This window comes from Saccoglossus kowalevskii, chromosome 14, assembly GCF_978046115.1.
Source record: "Saccoglossus kowalevskii chromosome 14, keSacKowa6.1, whole genome shotgun sequence".
Lineage (NCBI taxonomy): Eukaryota > Metazoa > Hemichordata > Enteropneusta > Harrimaniidae > Saccoglossus > Saccoglossus kowalevskii.
In genome coordinates, this window is record NC_140654.1 from 17,812,570 (window position 1) to 17,832,804 (window position 20,235).

General features: G+C 35.7%; 1 protein-coding gene across 1 annotated transcript; it reads left to right on the forward strand.

Annotated features, from left to right (window-relative positions):
* The first annotated feature begins 3,152 nt into the window (after positions 1 to 3,152).
* Positions 3,153 to 19,674, forward strand: LOC100374408 (tyrosyl-DNA phosphodiesterase 2-like). The gene is made up of 6 exons (XM_002732115.4): positions 3,153 to 3,338; positions 8,878 to 8,999; positions 12,170 to 12,307; positions 13,584 to 13,797; positions 15,153 to 15,323; positions 18,949 to 19,674. The coding sequence occupies exons 1-6, from the start codon at positions 3,207 to 3,209 to the stop codon at positions 19,222 to 19,224; spliced, it is 1,053 nt and encodes a 350-aa protein (XP_002732161.1). The 5' UTR covers positions 3,153 to 3,206; the 3' UTR covers positions 19,225 to 19,674.
* The last annotated feature ends 561 nt before the right edge of the window (positions 19,675 to 20,235 follow it).

Here is a 20,235-nt window from a genome sequence, read left to right on the forward strand (position 1 = left end):
AAAATATATATGTTGTGGGTTTATAGAGACTGTCATTCTGTTGAATTAGCATGCAAGTTATTTGATTCTCTTTTAAAGCATATTGCCATGTATGGTTCTGATGTCTGGGGAGCATTTAACTTTGATATCAGTAAATACAACATTAATAGTGCAAATGACAAATTCATTAATACCTTGTTTTCAGATAAATTAGTTTTTGAACAAATGCATGTTAAGTTCTGTAAACAGATTCTGGGAGTTCACAGAAAGGCAACTAATTTTGCATGCAGGGGTGAATTGGGTAGATACCCACTTATCATTGATATTTGTACTAGTATGATGAAATACTATCAAAGATTTAGATGTGGAGAACACAATTCTTCTTGGAGCTTGGAATACATGCAATTCAATACTGGTCAGTGGTTTTGCTTTGTTATTTTTTTAGATATTACTAATTTAAAACCAGCTGACATCAATAGCACATAATAAATTAAAAATATATAGTTTATTTAAAAATGACTACGCAATGGAGAAATATTTATGTGACATTAAATCTGCAAAACACAGAGTGGCAATGACTAAGTTTCGCCTGTCTGCACACAAATTACCTATAGAGACAGGAAGGCATAAAGGTATTTCTTAAGAGAACAGATTTTGTACAAAGTGTTCAAATAATGAAATTGGGGATGAGTTACATTATATCTTTAATTGTAATAATAGTCAAATTAGTTATTTTAGAAATGATTTTTTTACAACTTTATTTATGTATGCACCAAATCTTGAAATCATTGGGGATGATAATTTATTTGCAGAAATGTTTTCAAATACCGATAAATTTATCTATTCAGGCCTAGCCAAATTTGTTTTTAGTATTTTAGAGCTTTTTTAGTTTAGTTTACTTTAGTTTAGTAGTTATGTAATTTGTTCTCTCTTGTTCATGGTCATGGCATTTTATATGTTCCCGTACCAAATAAAAATTTTCTTATCTTATCTTATCTTATCTTATCTTATCTTATCTTATCTTATCTTATCTTATCTTATCTTATCTTATCTTATCTTATCTTATCTTATCTTATCTTATCTTATCTTATCTTATCTTATCTTATCTTATCTTATGAAATTCAGTTTGAATACAAAAATGCATGAATAGCATATCCTGTCTAACTTCTGACCATATATTACGATTTTGCAAGAGTCATTTAATACATATAATTTATGTTGATACTAGACCAGCCAAATATTCACTATCAATTACTAAATATGCTTTTGGTCCATATCATTTTCTTTTTGGCATAAATAACATTTCCCCTAATTCCAACGGGAACACTTTCTGCTTTGCAAGATCATTTTAAGTTACTGTAGCCTCCCAGAGATTCTGCTCTATTTCAAAGAGGAATTTTAAAATAGAAAAGGAAATATGAGAAATATCAAGGTCCTATAATGTCCAATGTATATACCAAGTTTGAACAAAATCCATCTGTAAACAGCCGAGAAATGCTAAATTGGACCATCTTGAATCAGATCGTGAAACAAATTGATGTGCATATGAATAATGTAATGTATGATGTATGTGTGAAGTTTGATTGTGATTGGTCCAGGCATTTCTTAGATACAGGTCCGGACGCACGCACGCACAGAGGTCAAAACATAAGTCCCCGTTTTCGGACTGCCTCCGAACGGGGACTAATAAAGTATCAGTATATTTCTATCACATTTATTAGTGTCAAGGAAACACGGCGTTATTGACAGTGTTGCATTTATTTAAGTAAATATACTGTATATTGCTTATACTGATTTTAACAGCATTATATTGGCAATTTGGACCACCAACTTTTTGTCAGGGCCACTAGCTTTTATGAGTTGGTAGCCCTGTAGCTCTGCGTACATGTCCGTGAATGTGGAGGCGCTCCTATTCATCGGGACCTTATCTGCGCCCCAATACACAATATGTACTGGTAAAAATCGTGTTAGCGACGACACTGATATATGTATAACCGTCTCAATCGGCATAAAAAAATACAGACGTAAATTACCAATTTGTTGCTGTTGGCGTCTTTTGAACCTAATATACCAGAGGTACATTACTTGGGGTTTGCAACTACGGTGACATGATACCATAATCCCGTTACAATCTCGCTCTCGCATAAGCATTCCAACTCAGAAAAATGCGAATGCGCATGCCTGAGGTAACTAGGATACTGGGATGTCCAGGTGGATCAAAATAGCTGCTCGCGATATGACGGATTATGATAACTATATTTTCTGTACATTTTCGATGTATTACATTTTTTCACTGTGAATGTGGTAATACATGTTTTATTGTTTTATTACAAACCGACTATGTCATGTCAGAATAGTAGCATCAGTCTCGCTATCTACGAGATGAGACTTGAATGGGATCTTAGCATGGTGTCACCATACAGGTATCATGCAACTAATTAACCAATGGCTGCTCGTAGCCCAATTTAAATGCCTAGCAAGAACCAATGACATTTTTTAAATATTTTTTTTCTCAGGTGCTCCCTGTTTGAGGGCGTAATCACCTGGGTCAGAGGTGAGACCAACTTGTGGTCTTTTGTTTACTACTTAGCGGCTGTGTACCTGTGGGTTTATTCTGTGTGTATTTGGATGTTCTAATCTTGGTGTTTTTCCAGTGATTTCTCTTGGTGCAATCCAAATACAGTAGGTGTGTCTTGTTTACCTGAGATTTGCAAGAGTTTGAGCTGGCCAACATGTTAGTTTTTTTCATATGGTTGATTACTGGCATATTGATTTCCCATTTTTAAGCCATATTTTCAACTTTCTTCGTCATTTTCATATAGCAATCTCGTCATATGTTAACATTGTCGTCTATGGAAATTCAATTAGTGGTATGAGCCCTACAGTACTATGTGCGTTGCAAACCCCAAGTAATGTACCTCTGATGCTACCCAATGGTCACAATGTTCTTCATTATGCAGTATGTCCGTAGCGCAAAATAGTTTTGGCTGATTTCAGTTGACATACATACTACGTGTGTTATTCAAGATTGGCTTGCATAATCAAAAACACAATTTCGACCAATCAGAACGACGTATGATGGTTTGAGACCATAACATCTAGTTCATTCTGCGCATGCTCGGGTCTGGGATTGACTCCCGGAAGTGTTTCCTCAAAATTAGCATAACAGTAGAGCCACGCTGGTTTCGTGTGTTTATCGTTCTTGTTATTTTGACTCAAAACGTGCGATGGCGGCAGCAGATGTAAAAGAGTCTGTTGACGACGATCAGAGGAGGCTTTGTGAAGAGTTTGCCGCTGTCACCGGTACCGATACGTCATTAGCCGAGTACTACCTCAGAGAAAAGAACTGGCAAATCGAGGTACCTAACAATCATTCAAAGTTACCACTACCACAGTCTACTTCGGGCTCTTGACGATATAAATAAGTGTGGTAGGAATATATTGATTGGTTCCTGATATATACATCCGCATACTTGAATAATCAAGTGTTCTTTTCCACCATACTAACGATAAAATATTTAAAAATGTAAAAAAGCGAAACCATGAGAGTTGATATTATCACAGGTAGTTCTTGCTGCAGTTTAGCAGCTCTTATAGCTGCGGTTCCGTAGCTCTTTGGTGCGACCTACAATCGAATTTCGCTCTAACAATTTCATTTGGACGTCTTTTTTTTAATTTTGTAGTTGTATGGGCCGGCCAGAGTCAGTCACGTAAATAATGCGGTCGGCAACATAGGGCTATGATTCCACAGCTACAGCTCTTATTGGCCGCTTAAGGTAGCAGGATAGTTTTATTGTATGAAACCATACAATCTATATATGTTTGGAAAGCTCTCGACTTGTATTTTCCTATTATTAATATTTTGTGAACATTGTGTTTGTTTTAGCGTCACGTGATTCTGAAAATCAGCGGGGCTGATAATTTAACTAACGTGAATAAAATGTTAATTGTCATCTCTACAGTCATTCATGCAATCAAAAACTTTACACTGTTTTGAAGCAAAGGTCTTGAAGTTTAAATCCGTATTTCTATTTTTTGCATTAAGTTTTTTTTTCTTTCCGAAAGTCACAAATTTCAAGCACGTTTTTTGGTGTTAAAGTTAGAGTATACCGGTGGTTTGCGCGAGGTTTGTGAAAACACGCAATAGAATTTTGCAAATATGTAAATACGGATATGAAGCCAACATATCCAAGAGTAAGAAAAGCTAAACGGCGACATCGTAGCGCTATTCACTGAAACGCCATTTAAAATTAGGTCAACGGTAATTGCCAGAAACCGAACACCGAGAAATCTGCACTTTTATGATTTCAAACTTCAATCAACGTTAACTCCCGTTTTAGCAGCAAAATTTACATGGGCTAATTGTAAATGAAATGCTTTGAAAGTTGTTTTCGAGAAAAATCATGAACCGACATTTATATCTGTGAAAAACTTTGTTTTTTGGCCGTTTTCTTTCACGCTATGGAGTTTTGTGACGGTCTGTGCTGATAACGAACGGTGACGTCATTCATTAAAGCTTGGATTATGCAAAGTGGGCGGTTCTGTTTGCGAGTAACAAACAATACAGACACTACACTTGGCAGTTGAAGTGTTTGCAAATACAGTGTATTTATTTTTGGGCCGTTGTGTTTGTAAACTTATTAGTTCAAGCATGCCCCGAGTTTTGGAGTCTCCTGGAGGCAGCTCGTACATACTGGCGAAAGGGCGGACCCGTTACTGGTTGAGGTAACCCCTAATAGCTTGACAGTTTCACCAGAGTGTGCCGTCCCTTTCCAATCGCTCGCATTCCAATGGCAGCTTTTCTATTAATTTCGAAAACTGCTCCTTTTTTTCGGGATGACAGGAAGCTAGGCTGGCTCAGTTTTGATCGAATACAACCTCTTTGCGTGCAAAGAAATTCAAACTGACTGCCTAGACCGTGACGCCTGCGCTCCACTATTGAGATATTGTCCACTTTGCAAAATTGACAAATCTCTTTTTCTAGGGCTCTATTCAACAGTGACATGTCAACGAGTCGAATCTCGCCGTCTTCAAACGATCGGCCGTGACATTCACTCCCGGCCCCCCCACTCTCTATATTTAGGGGGGGCCTATGCTTGTTCCCTCATTTTTTTTGAAAAGAAGAAAATTTAACCCCCCCCCCCTTTCACGGGCTTTTCCGATGAATTTCACCCCCTATCTAGGGAACTTTTCAGTCTAGAACTCCTTTTAAACCCCCCTTTTTTGTATATCTCGGGAAGTGTTTTGAAATACACCCCCTATTTTGAGAATCTCGGGAAAACAAGCAAAAAATACCCCCTTTTCTACGATTTTCTCGGAAAAATGTTCCCGAGACAGATCGTCAAAAAGTACCCTCTTTCCCGAGAAAATGGGAACGCGCATGCGGCCCCCTATGGATCCTGAGTGGGGGGGGGCCGGGCATTCACTCTCACTTTCTTGTTCTACGTCGGAAGGTAACAATATTTTCCTGCGAGATACAGACAATTCTCGAACGTTTTGAACAGGAGTATCACCCACTATATCGAAGTCTGATTCATCGGACTCTCAGTGTCACGGTAAAACTTTCTTCATCCACTTCATGGCTGACACTGGTTTCGACGAGGAAATCCGTTCTGTACAACCCAGCATCGTCTCTTTCAACATCTTTTTGACAGGAGTGATCATTCTTTTGACGTTTTTCTTCTTTCTTCCTCGTTTTCTTTTTCTTGGAAATTTTCGCGTGCTTACTATCTCGTCCATAATTAGTGAATGACAACTAAACTAAGGAATTACTGACAACCCTCCTTCTTTGCATATTTTGCACATTAATGAAGGAAGCTGCCCTGTTTTTTAATTGGTGTGAATAGAATAATTGTAAAATGTGACCCAGTGATGTATGCCGGCATGTAGCATTTCCTGTGCTATTAAAAATCAAATCCCGCAAAACAGAGTTTTACCGTCGCAGTAACCTCGGGTCTTATACTTGTAGATGAATCTCTTCAAAATTTAATTGTAACCGAACTCCCTGTTATCATCTATAAAAACTACCTAGATTTTAGATGATACTTTTATTTTTTACCGAAGTCGTACGAAAAAGTCAACCCTTGCCTTGCGTGAAACACTGGCCCATATCTGATTTCAAGACGTCGCCCCCCCCCCCTGGGGGGGGGGGTACTATTTCGTTCCCATGCATTTTGTTCGCATGAGTACATTACATAAAACAACCAAGTATTTATCAGACAGATTTATTACATGTAACATAATTTACGAATTTAGAAAAACCTAAGCATGCAAGTATACTTGGTGAAAACTCCTCTGAAAAATGGATTATATAAACCAGGTCCCAGCATATTCTTATCATTGATCAACCTTTACATGTAGTTTGTGGCCTGTTATCAGAATGTTCATCCAATGCATAGCCACCACAGATGGCCGTATGTTATGGTTTGCAACCATATTTTGTAAAAGGGAGCCCCTCCCAATGTAACTGCATTAACCCCGTGTTCAGACACCTTTCAATGGAAAAGCCAAGAAAAAATATTACAGAAATTTATTGTAAGTTTTTATTCTGTTAACATATAATTACATTGAAGTGGTACATTCATGTACTTTTTTGTTTATTCAAAATTTGTTGTTTCAAAAGCGATTGTTTTGTCTTTGCTGTACTTCCTGTCTAGAAAGGCAGCAGTGCACACATCTTACCAGCTGTGTGTAAACTACAAACATATATCTTATCAGTTGTTTGTAAATAGCAAATAAAGAAAGTGGCCCAACTTAAAACTATTTACCCTCAGTTCAGTTATGTTTGTAAACCATGCATATTAATGAGATGCACTAGTTGGGTGTACACTGGATAAACAAACACTTGGCCATTTGTTTGCACACAAGAAAAAAATCAGTTTACTTGTACAAGATATTTTTTTTTCAATAAAATAAATACACCAATGTATGTAGCATGCCTTAGGGAGCTATTCGTGTGATTTTCAAAAAAAAATGTGAAAAGTGCCCAAAAAACTATTCTGCTACCTTAAGCTATTTTGATATTACGTTGCGGCCATGCAACGTATACCACGACCAAGAGAGCTGCATAAACTGCAGCAAAGGTAGTTCAGACACACTTTTTAACGTATGCGCCAGTAATTTGCAATCCTGATCTTCATTTTCTAATCACTGCTCAAATTCAGTATGCAGCGACTAGATCTGAACTTGGTAGTTATCCTCTCATTATTGACATGAGTTCACAAATGTTGAAGTATTATGAAAGGCTGAAATCAATTAAAAATAATCATCTGCTGGACTGTGCTTTCAATACTGACAATAAAATGAACGGTAATTCTTGGACAGCATTTGTTATTAGTGATTATAATTAGTGATGAATCTAACACTATAGAAGTCAAAACCAAATTCAAACAAATTTACTATAATAAAGTCTGGTTGCCAATGGTATTTAAACCCGAAAATAATAAGCTGCGTACTTATAACAAGTTTTAAAAAAAATTGAATTTGAACCATATTTAGAAAAAATCAAAAATGTGTCAGCTTCACTAAGTTTGGCATTTCTTCTCACTCGTTTCCAATCGATAAACTTAGATACATGTATAATAAAACACCTCCAGAGCAAAGGTTTTGTTTTCTATGTAATGAACAGGCTATTGGGGATGAAATTCATGTATTACTCACATGTAAAAATAGTCAGATTGTACAAGCTCGTACTAAATTTGAAGCTGAATTAGCAATTTATGATGACAACATTATTATCAACTCTTGAGACATTCAAGTGCTTTCTAAGCCCAAAAGATAGCTTAATTGTCAATTGCTTGGAAACATTTATTGATTTTATTTCTAAGCTTTAGTTTAGTCTATTTTTTTTTTCTTGACCATTGATTTATTGTATGTTTTTTTCATTCATACTCAATTTTGCGTCAAATAAATCAGTAATTTTAATGAAAATGAAGTACAATATTCTTAGTAATATTGACACCTGTTGTTTAGTATGGTGGACCCCCGCAATTAAGTACAAGAGCATTGAGGTTTAAAATTAAAATTGTTTTCCATAATAAACATGAAACCATCACAAGTGGCCTTATAAACAGCCTTTTAATTCGTAGTGGGGGTGGGCGGCGTAAGCCGGTGCTTATTTTTATTACTGTCTGACCACCCAGTTTGCCATTCACCATGACCATTTCCATATATCAGATTTTACAACCTGTTCTAAGGTGTGTCACTTTGAAATAAGAGTTTTGACATGTGGCAAATGTCCAACTGTCTTGAGTAATAAGATTGGCTAAATTTCAACTAGAAACAGGTAAACTGGTATACCTTTATGTACGAAGCCAGTGAATGTTATTCAAGCCAAAGAAACTGCATCTATTTATATAAATACACATGGACAGAGAATATTGTTTTGGAGCACTAAATGTGACAATTTCCCTACTGTCTGTGCTGATTTGATGGGTTAAATCCACCTTAAATATACCACACCAGCCACATAGTGCCCGACGAGGAGATTACAAAGGACTGAATTAGAAAAGTCAAAGACAGTGAAAAAACAAACAAAAAACACACAGGCATATAAATACTAACTTTCTAGGATCTTTATTGACTCCAAGTAATCAAGAGTAGAACGAGATGAATCAACGCTATAGTCCGCCATCTTTATTTTAATATTGGATGCAACCATTATCTTATCGGGTCATATTTGGAGGGGAGTTAACACCCATGTTTTTTGTAAATGCCTTGATCAATAAGAGTCCAAGTTACAGGGAACATTATTTTGATTTTTCAGTGGACCAATAAATGCATTTGACAGGGTAATATAAAAACTCCATCACAACAGCAATTAAAACAGCTTGCTGCATTATAAGTATCATTTCCCTGTCAAATTAGTGGTTCATGCTTATTTGAAATTTGACTTTTCAGGAAGCTCTTAATGTTTATTTTGATGGTGGAGATCCTACTCCACAAATTGATCTTGATTCTCATAGCATGTCACCATCAGGATCCTCTGGAAATAGTTCACCTGATTTGGTAGTAACATATGAGTAAGTTTATTATTATTATAATTAATATATTATTATTATTATATCTGTCACTGTAACGCCATAAGTTACAGCATGCCGTAAGTTTGCGGTATTTTATGGGATATTTTCATCCAACCATATTAGGAAATACGAATTCCAAATATGGAATGATTATGCTCATAAGGGTCTTCTAATAATAAAAACAAACAAGTCTGCCATCAGGGTTTGAATGTACTCCAAACAAATAAGTTTGCTGATTCTGTTTGGATTTCGGCATTCCCTTGATGTATCATTGGGAGGAAAAGATTTATAATAATAAGGTTATTACAAGGATACTGCAAAGTATTCACTCAGACAGTATGCCATCGCATGCTCATGGGTTTGTGCATACTTTTTGATATCCTCGTAATGACCTCTTATTATTACCCGTAGTTCTTATTTTGATAAAATCCAACTTAAGAAAGGTCAGCTATAACAGCTGTAATTATAGCTGGTTATTTTTTACAGCTTTCTCACAAGACTTTCTCATCCAACTTGTTTTGCACTTGTTTTCCTTAATTATTCACTATTTCTTGAAATGAACTCTAATAACAGACAAAATTTGAGTCAATTTTCAGTTTTTACTGCAAATAATTGGCTATTTTTGTCCCAATCTTCTGAAGGAAAGTGCAGACTATAAATGAGATGGAAAGAAAGAACTGGTAATGAAAAGGTTAAAGGGCAGTGGTCGTCGCGCAGCTCGTGTTCGAATTTCATGTAAACAAACGATGTATTTTACACACATTGTATACGTCGCCATGAGTCCCATATAGAACAGGATGCAGAGCTACGACCATTGCCCTTTAATAATTTGGTTGGAATTATGTTTTTAATGAATTTTAAATTAATTATTAGTTATACTGTGTTAGACTTTCAAAGCAACAGCAGTTGTGCTATTCTGCCAGCAAGCATAATAGCTATGCGATACTAATGTGTTGATTGCATACTCTGGAATACTTTATTTTCACTGGAATTAATTTTCGCTGAAAAGGCTTTTTGGGTGTTTTGCTTGGAATTTATTTTCACCGATTTTTGACGAGTTTAATGTGAAATATAGAAAAATAATATATTCGCTGGGTTTTATTTTAGCAGAATCATCCCTTCAGCGAAAATAGCGAAAATAAATTCCAAGCGAAAATAAAAAGTATTCTACAGTATTAAATAAATGTGGAAGTGTGACAGATTGGATAAACGTTTTACTGTGGGTAATAATTATAATCGTAGTAAATTCACTAACTTTACCTAATGCGAAGCACATAATGGGAGTCTTTGCAGTTAGTGTGTCTGTGTGTGTGTATGTGTGTGTATATGTGTGTATGTGTGTGTGTATGTGTGTCCGACTGTTCCACTGCTATCTCAAGAACCATATATCGGTTTTTGATGAAACTTGGTGCATAGATGCTCTGGGCCAATGCGCAGATTTGATTAGGTTTTGGTAAAAATCCATGCTCGTTAATTACCTAATTTGCATGATAATTAGCTGATTTTTAGCTGTTCTATGACTGTTCCACTGATATCTAAAGAACCACTCATTGGATTTTGATGAAACTTGGTACATAGATGCTCTGAACATATGCGCAGATTTGATTAGTTTTTGGTAAAAATCCGTGCATATTAATTACCTAATTTGCATGATAATTAGCTGATTTTTAGCTGTTCCATGATTGTTCCACTGATATCTAAAGAACCACTCATTGGATTTTGATGAAACTTGGTACATAGATGCTCTGAACATATGTGCAGATTTGATTAGTTTTTGGTAGTAATCCGTGCATATTAATTACCTAATTTGCATGATAATTAGCTGATTTTTAGCTGTTCCATGATTGTTCCACTGATATCTAAACAACCACTCATTGGATTTTGATGAAACTTTGTACATACATGCTCTGAAATAATGCTAGGTTTTGATTAGTTTTTGGTAATAATCCGTGGATACTAATTACCTAATTTGCATAATGATTAGTCAATTTTCGATTTTTCCACTGATATCTCAAGTACTAATCATCACATTTCAATGAAACTTGGTACATAGATGTCATATGACACTGCACAGACCTGATAGTTTTTATGGTAATATCAGTACATATTAATTACCTAATTTGCATAATTAATTAACTTTCAGCATTTGATATAAGTACTAATCATCACATTTCAATGAAACTTGGTACATAGATGTCATATAACACTGTACAGACCTGATAGTTTTTATGGTAATATCAGTACATATTAATTACCTAATTTGCATAATTAATTAATTTTCAGCATTTGATATAAGTAGTGAGCATTACATTTCAATGAAACTTGGTACTTACATACTCAAGGACTATGCAGAGATTGATTGTTTCCGATAAATATTTGTGCATATTAATCACCTAATTTGCATAATTAGTTAATTTTCAGCTTTTCCACGGGTATCTCAAGTACTAATCATTGCATTTCAATGAAACTTGGTACATAGATCCTTTAGGACTATGCAGAGACCTGATTAGTTTTAGGGCAAATAATTGTGCATATTAACTAACTAATTTGCATAATTAATTTTCAGCTTTTCTACTGATATCTAAAGTACTAATCATCACATTTCAATGAATCTAGAATTATGCAGACCCAATTAATTTCCGGTAAATATTTGTGCATATTAATCACCTAATTTGCATAATTAACCAACTTTCACACTGATATCTCAGGTACTAAACATCACATATCAATGAATGTACATGGATGCTGTAGGACAATAGACAGACCTGGATAATTGTGGGTTAAAATCTGTACATATTAATTACCTAATTTGCATAATTAACAAATTTTAAGCTTTCACACTGATATCTAAAGTACTAATTATTCCATTTCAATGAAACTTAGTACAAAGATGCTCTAGTTTGGGTTAAAAATCTGTTCATATTAATTCCCTAATAAGCATAATAATTCATAATTTTTTGGTTCTAATCACATTTCAATTAAACTTGGAAACATAGATTTTCTGTTACATTGCGCAGACCTCATTAGTTTTACACTCAAATCTGTTCATATTAATTTTCTGATTTGCATAATTAGTTTTCAGCTAAGTAATTTCAAATTATATTTAATGTGTCTCCAATACTCTCAGCACATGGGAGTTCTTTCTAAACTTTCTTTGATTTTTAATTCAGCTCAGGCGCCCCTGCAGATAGTAACCTTGGCAACCAAACATGTTCATTGATGTTGAAACTATTGACATGGAATATAGATGGTTTAGATAATAAAAATATTACAGAAAGGACAAAAACTGTTTGTTCTATAATTAAGCGGTGAGTAGATTCCATGTTATGAGTGGTTTTTTTTTGTTTGTTTTTTATAATAACTTGCTATGTGTGCACTTTATAAACATGTTATCAATGCTAAGTTTTGAGCTGCTTTTATGATAGTATCTTGCCCTATTTAATTACTCTACGCTGGCTGCTGATTACAGTGCTTCCGAGAATTATTCAGATAGTGATGCAGTTAGCAAGATGACTTGAAAGTTTACAAAACAATTATCATTTGCTTTGTTGTACATGTAGACTTGATACTGTGGTGCTTGATTGACAGGTCTTGGATTTACTCTTTTATAGAGATGGCGGTAGTCTACAAGTACTTAAAATTGCATTTCCACTTTGCAAATCTGTGAGGTACAATCCCCTGACCAACATGTACACCATCAAATGTTCAGATTGTAGATGGATAACGAGAAATTAACTTCAGAATAAGAATTTAAGCGAGCTTCTAAAAAATTGAGTTGGATTTATTTACAACAAACATTCACTGAGTTAAAAGGCTTTGTTGTTTTTTTAAAGTACAGTTACATTGTAGATATGTTTGTTTATGGGATAAGTCCTCCCAGTACTCTCAAAATAAAATGTGTGGAATGGTGAGATCAAGATATCTATCTATTTTAACACATTTTATGTTTTTATCTCGTGCTGGGTGTAATGCGTCACATAATTGCAAACTGTAAACGCATCTTTGAGACATTACTTGACACGAGTCGTCAACCACAAACACGAATACAGTGAAAATGCAGCACCTGTGATGAATGCATGCGCATGTGTTCTTACAATCATGATATAGGTATGCTCACTGTAAACATTGGTTCAACCAAACATATATATAATCAATATTACCAGAGGTACATTACTTGGGGTTTGCAACGTGCATAGTACTGTATGGTGACATCATGTCAAGATCTCATTCAAGTCTCATCTCGTAGATAGCGAGACTGATGCTACGACCTCCTGACATGACATAAGCGGTTTGTAATAAAACAATAAAACATGTACTACCACGTTGATAGTGAAAAATTGTAATACATCAAAAATGTACAGAAAATATAGTTATCGTAATCCGTCATATCGTGAGCAGCTATTTTGATCCACCTGGACATCCCAGTATCCTAGTTACCTCGGGCATGCGCATTCACATTTTTCTGAGTTGGAACGCTTATGCGAGAGCGAGATTGAAACAGGATCTTGGTATCATGTCACCGTAGTTGTAGTAATGTACATCTGATATTACCTATTAGTAACTTTTTTTCCCATTTTCGTTCAGAGAGTCTCCTGATGTAGTGTACTTACAAGAAGTTATCGTGGAAACATTTGCTTATATAGAAACCATGTGTTCACCAACCTACATTGCCATACCTGCCAATTCAGAACAGTATTTCACAACTATCCTCCTGAGAAAAAGTAGAATTTCTCTCCTAGCTCACAAGATAATAGAATTCCCAACTACGAAAATGTATAGAAACTTGTTGACCGTCAAAGTAAGTTATGTACCACAGCATAAATATATGGCTGTGATTACAGAAATTGGATTTTTATGGTAATTTATAAGATATTTTAGTATATATCCCTTAATTTGATTCTAAAATGAGCATCGAAATCAGTTGAAAACTTCACAGTCCAACAACAAAATTATTGGAATTTTAACGTGATATTAAAAACTTTTATTTTGGGTAATGTGCATTGACTTTAATTTTGTTGGTAAAGAAAAGTATAGAGCAAGTTTCATATAAAAAACTCAATCATATTACTTAGTTGCGAACCATCACTAAGGTGTAATCCAGTCAGATTATTACTCTGTCTTGATCATAATAATGTACAAAAACTTTATTTGATTAATTCAAGTAAAATTCAATTTAGTTTCATTGAAAGCAAACTTATTTGGCTGCACTCAAACACTTGATGTGAAATGATGTCTGCCATGTTTTTTTTTTCGTGCATGAGTTGACCTGAAACTTACATGTAAGTGCTAAGGAGAATGATCAGACTGGCTCAGTCGTGACAATTTTATTGTTTTTATTTTATAATTCCTTTAGAAGGAGTTTGTAGAATCCCACGCCTTGACACAAAATTACCACGACTGGTCTGTTCTGACGCGTCCTCTATAGTTGTCACCACGTTTTTGTGGTGATGAATATGCTAATGAGTAGCAAGACTTGTAAGTTGTAAGCTCCCAGCCAATTTGTTCTACACAACTATAATGTGTAGAATCTTTTTAGCAAATGCATGCTTCTTTCCTTTTTTGGAAGTATTCCACTCCCGTGTTCTAAAACGTCACTGCATATCAAAAATAATTACTAGAAATGAATACGCCACAGAACAGATCAGTTGTGGTAATTTTGCGTCAGACCACGATTTGAAAAAAACAAAATTATAAAAAATGCCACGGCTGGGCCAGTCAGAGGATGCTATCAAAGAGTGCACAATATATCATTTTTTAATAGCATCGTGAAAACTCTAAGATTTCGGCCACTTTTAAATTATTTCTAATTGAAAAATTGTTGAAAATAACGATAAATTTTCAGCCAGTCAAATTTGTTATAGAGTAAAAATTCAACAAATATAAAAGTTGGGTTATATACAGTTGCAGAAATGGAATAATTATAGAAAGTCATGTCTCTAAAAAAATTTTTTTAAATAAGTGAGCAATTTCTGGTGAAGTCAAATTTTTTGAGGTAAAATAATTAGGTGGATTTTTGGCTGGATTTTTAGAGTCGGTAAAATTTTAGAGTTTTGACAGTACCGGTACTTGTAAGGCTCTAGGCTGCTATATTTGTTCATCATTTGTTCATAACACATTGATTGGTCTCATTGATCAGTTTTTTCATTTTTGCAGGCTAGATTTCGTGATATAGATTTACTACTCATGACATCTCATATGGAGAGTATGAAGAATCATTCACATGAACGTAAAACACAGTTAACAACAGTTCTAAAGCATATGTCTGAAGCTGACGCTGCCACTGCTGTCATTTTTGGTGGAGATACTAATCTTAGAGATTATGAAGTAAGTCTTGTCTCAACAGTTTTTGAAGTACCCCGGTATGTCACATTTTCTTCCCAATGCATTTGTAGTAAATAAATACACGCTGCTTGGAATGATGAATATGATATACCGTACTGCACCACGATAGCGCCCAGGGTCCTCAACCAAATCATGATTTTTTAGGGGTGGGTGCTTACCTGAGCACCCTCCATGGAAAAGAGTGCAAATGACAATTTTAATTCATCATGTGACACATTGCAGGGGGATATTAAGTCTTTGACGGAAAATAAGATTATGAAATTATGATATCTACACTGTATCATATTAAAACGATTACCAGTAATAATTAAGCAATGATCCAAGACCAAGTTTTAAATTTGTGGTATTTTGAAGGGGTGGGCGCTTTGGGGACTTATAATTCGGTCTCCGTCCGTCCATGCGTCTGTGCGTCCGTCCATCCGTCCGGAGTCATATCTCAGAATCCCTTGGACCGATTCTGTTCATTCTTTGCATGTGCCTAGTACTTTATGTGGGACATATGCACATGCAGTGGTTTAGCGATTCGATTCAAAATGGCCAACTGGCAGCCATCTTGTTTTTTGAAAATGTTGTATTTTGGACATGCTTTGTCAGTTTTCATTCAAACTTGGTACATAGATTATACATGTTAGGATACATGTCCCAACCGTCCGTAAGTTCCTGAGTCTGTCCGTCCGACCGTCCGTCCGTCTGTCCGTGCATCAGTCTGTCCAACGTCATATTTCAGAATCCTGTGGACCGTTTCCATTCATTCTTTGCATGTGTTTAGTACTATATGTGGGACATATGCACATGCAGTGGTTTAGTGATTTGATTCAAAATGGCTGACTGGCAGCCATCTTGTTTTTTGAAAATGTTGTATTTTGAACATGCTTTGTCAGTTGTCATTTAAACTTGGTACATAGATTATACATGTCCGGATACATGTCCATGGCGATTTATTTCGCAATTGGATCAAAGATGGTCGACTGGCAGGCATCTTGTTTTTGTTTTTTAATGCGGTATCTTGGATGTGCTCTGTCAGTTTTCATTCAAATTTGGCACATACATGTACTTTATACATGTTAGATGCATGTCAATGACAATTTGTTTCAAAATCTGGTCAAGGATGGCCGATTGACAGCCATCTGACATTTTGGCCTTACTACTATATTTCCACAATTTATGTACCATTTTCATTCATATTTGGCACATACATCATACATACCAGTGTGTTTCATAATCAGATCAAAGATGGCCAAATAACGGCTGTTTTTAGTCCCCGTTCGGACGTAGTCTGAAAACGGGGACTTATGTTTTGCCCTGTGTGCGTCCGTCCGTCCGTCCGTCCGTGATCACCTGTATCTCGAACATGAATGGACCGATTAAGTTCAAACTTCACTCATACATCACACATTATATGGGACATATGCACATGCATTTTTTTCATGATCCGATTAACGATAGTCGAATAGCGGCCATTTTAAGGCCGAAAATCGCACATTTTCACCATTCCGGACCCGGATCTCAGTTATGCATGGACGGATTTCGTTCAAATTTGGTACATACATTAAACATAATAGGACCTTGATGCATGTCATTTTTTTTTTTCGGACCAAGTTCAAAATGGCCGACTGGCGGCCATTTTGTTTTAAAGAATTCAGTTCTGGATCCGTATCCAAGACATGTCTGGACTGATCAAGTTCAAACTTCACACACACAAGGTACATCATGTCACAAATATGTATGTGCATTTGTTTCATGATCTCATTAACGATAGCCAAATGGCAGCCGCTTTAAGGCCGAAAATGCATTGAAATCGCACATTTTCACCATTCCGAACCCGGATCTCAGTTATGCATGGACGGATTTCGTTCAAATTTGGTACATACATTAAACATAATAGGACCTTGGTTCGAAATAGCCGACTGGCGGCCATTTTGTTTTGAAGAATTCAGTTCTGGATCCATATCCAAGACATGTCTGGATTGATCAAGTTCAAACTTCACACACACATGGTACATCATGTCACAAATAGATATGTGCATTCGTTTCGTGATCTGCTTAGCTGAATGATGGCCATTTTAAGGCCGAAAATGTATCAAAATCACGTATTTTCCCAATTCCGGAACTGGATCTCAGTCATGCATGGATAGATTTTGTTCAGATTTAGTACAATGTGTTGTACATATGCAGGTGCATTTTGGTCATGATCTGCTTTGAATGTATATGTCACTCAAATATGAACTGAACAGGGACGTGTCATTGACAATGACTTGTTATTTTGGCCATATTACTACAACACGAAACACGTGTTTTGATGTAAATAAACAATCTGTTGTATACGACACTTGAAACTCAAGTTTCAAGGACACGCTCGCGACAACCCTCCGCTTTAATATGACGAGCACAAAGAGAACTTAACGGGGACTGTGTCATTTTCAATGACTTGTTTCAATTAAATAATATCTATATTGCCTGGTATTTATTTCATTTTTCCCACCAAAACTCTAAATGTCAAAAGGATGGCTTTACCTGATGCACATTAATTTGTTTCACAATTTTATTGAAAATGACCAACCGGCAGCCAGCCAGAGTAAGAGACATTAATTTACCCTGTCTTGATGCTTGTATTGCAGCTGTAATTAATTCTACTGATATTTTAATGCACCCGTCATATTGTTTTGAACAACCAAACAGCAAGTTGGTGACTGGTTTCTTATGCACGTCTTGAGATCGTTACATGATTAGTACTGGTCAGTTCGGCTAAATGCACTCATTTACGAGCTTATTGACAGCACCACCATTGACTGTGTCCTAACTTTACCATTTATTCTATCCACATTTTTACGATTGTATGAAATAAAATGAAAGGCAATTGCATCTTGATCTTCTCTTTATATTCAACGTGTCCAAGTCCCCCACTGTTAGTTTGATGTCTCCTGTTGAGGTTGTTTTGACCCAACGTATCAATTTCCAGGTGCGCATAGCAAACCAATCAGCAACCTAGTTTGCAACGTTACTGTTTGGAACAATATAGCGGTGACAGTAATGCACCTGCAAGATTTCATTGGCACTTCATTGACACAACATATTGATATAGTGATCTTGAAAAAAAAAAACATTTTAATAGTTATCATCATCTGTAATTTCCTAAAATGATATTCACATTGACTTCACATGATATTTAAATAAAATAAGTGTTAAACAAGGGAAATCAAATGGCACAGCATTTGCCTTGAGTTACCTATAGTGAGAATATAAAAATTCTCATGATAACAAAGACAGTGATATCAAATTTTGATGAAATGCCCACAAGGTGTCAAGCTCTAGCACTTTTTTATCAATAGTAAAAGGCAGAACTTTAACACAGTCCTGGTCGATGTGATGCCATACTGCCTGCGAACATACTTTGCAGTGTTCTTGTGATAACCTTATATTTATGTTGTCCCACATGTAGTTATACATTAGTGAGTTTATACGTGTGATTCCGAGATTGGATGTGGCACAAGGAGGCTTGGGTAAGGAAACCTGTATCTGCATGATCGTTTGCGTGCTACGACAGGATGTGATTACATGCTATTAAATTGTTGCTGCGTTTCTTATAAATTCTATTACTACTTTTCAGATCACTCAGATCGGTGGCTTACCTGATTCTATTGGTGATGTTTGGCAGATGTGTGGAAGCCCTGAAGATGCCCAATTTTCATGGGATATTACGAAAAATGACAATCTCGATATGCCATTTAAACCAAAATGTCGCTTTGACAGGCTGTTTTTACGCCAGGGATGTTCTTCGAAACTGCTGCCGCAAATGTTTATGTTTGTTGGAACTGAAAGACTTCCTTGTGGGAGGTTTGCAAGTGACCACTGGGGCATACTTTGTGAATTTAAGATTGTATGAACTACACAACTCAACATGTATATTCTATGTATAACTATGACATTATAGTGGGAAACAACGCCCTCGGTGTTGAATGAAGTCTCAGAACAAGGCGAGAAACAGTTTTTTCTGACAGACTGAACACAACTCAGATGCCTGCCTGTCTAGTTGATGCAAATGCATTGTATATGTCTGTAAACATTGATTCTTTCATCAAAAAAAGATCATGAAACAGTAATGGACAGTGATCTATAGAGTTTTTGGTGTGCATTCAGGCACTCATTTTATTACCTAATTGTTCAATTTATACCTTTTGACTCTCACATGTACTGTACAAATGGGAGTCTTTGAGTTTACTCAGTCTGTATGTGTGCATGTATACGTGTTTGTCTGTTTTAAAGTTAATGTTCATTCCAGTTCAAAAAAAAATATTTTATAAATAAATTATTCCATTATGAGAATTAATACAAATTTTGGTTTCTGTATTTATTAAATATATAATTTTTTTTTCAAACTACAGGTTACTTTTTTTAAGGCCGGTGCTTGTCACACAGTGTTACCGGTATGTTTGATATTGGACGCATAGCAACATATACAATGCGTGTAAAATACATTGTTTGTTTACAAGAAATTTTAACACCCTGCACGATGACCACTGCCCTTTAAAACGAGAGGGTCATCACATGCGCACGTGCAGGAATTGAGTTCCAAGCGACGATAACAACACATGCTAAAAATGCTCATGGGTAGACACTTGTTTGCAAACAATTACCTGCTATGACCATCTGACGCATGCGCAGGTGACGACTCCCCTGCTGGTTCTGTTCTACCGCTCATGCTATCCTGAAGATTATTTCAGAGAAATATGTTAATTAAACTGATATCAAGTGAACAACCACCAATGAGTGCTCACTATATATTGTGAAGATTCATCATAAAATTATTTGGAAATATAGTAAGTGTTTATTCCTGCTTTTTTCGTGATACAGATATTTATTATTTTGAAAAGAAGAAAAAAAATGTGATCCGACT

Bases quoted from the DNA above. Each gene is read 5' to 3' on its own strand.
- LOC100374408 (XM_002732115.4), top strand. From the start codon at position 3,207: ATGGCGGCAGCAGATGTAAAAGAGTCTGTTGACGACGATCAGAGGAGG. The intron at 12,308-13,583 runs GTGAGTAGATTC...ATTTTCGTTCAG, and splicing joins GTTTGTTCTATAATTAAGCG to AGAGTCTCCTGATGTAGTGT. The intron at 13,798-15,152 runs GTAAGTTATGTA...TCATTTTTGCAG, and splicing joins GAAACTTGTTGACCGTCAAA to GCTAGATTTCGTGATATAGA.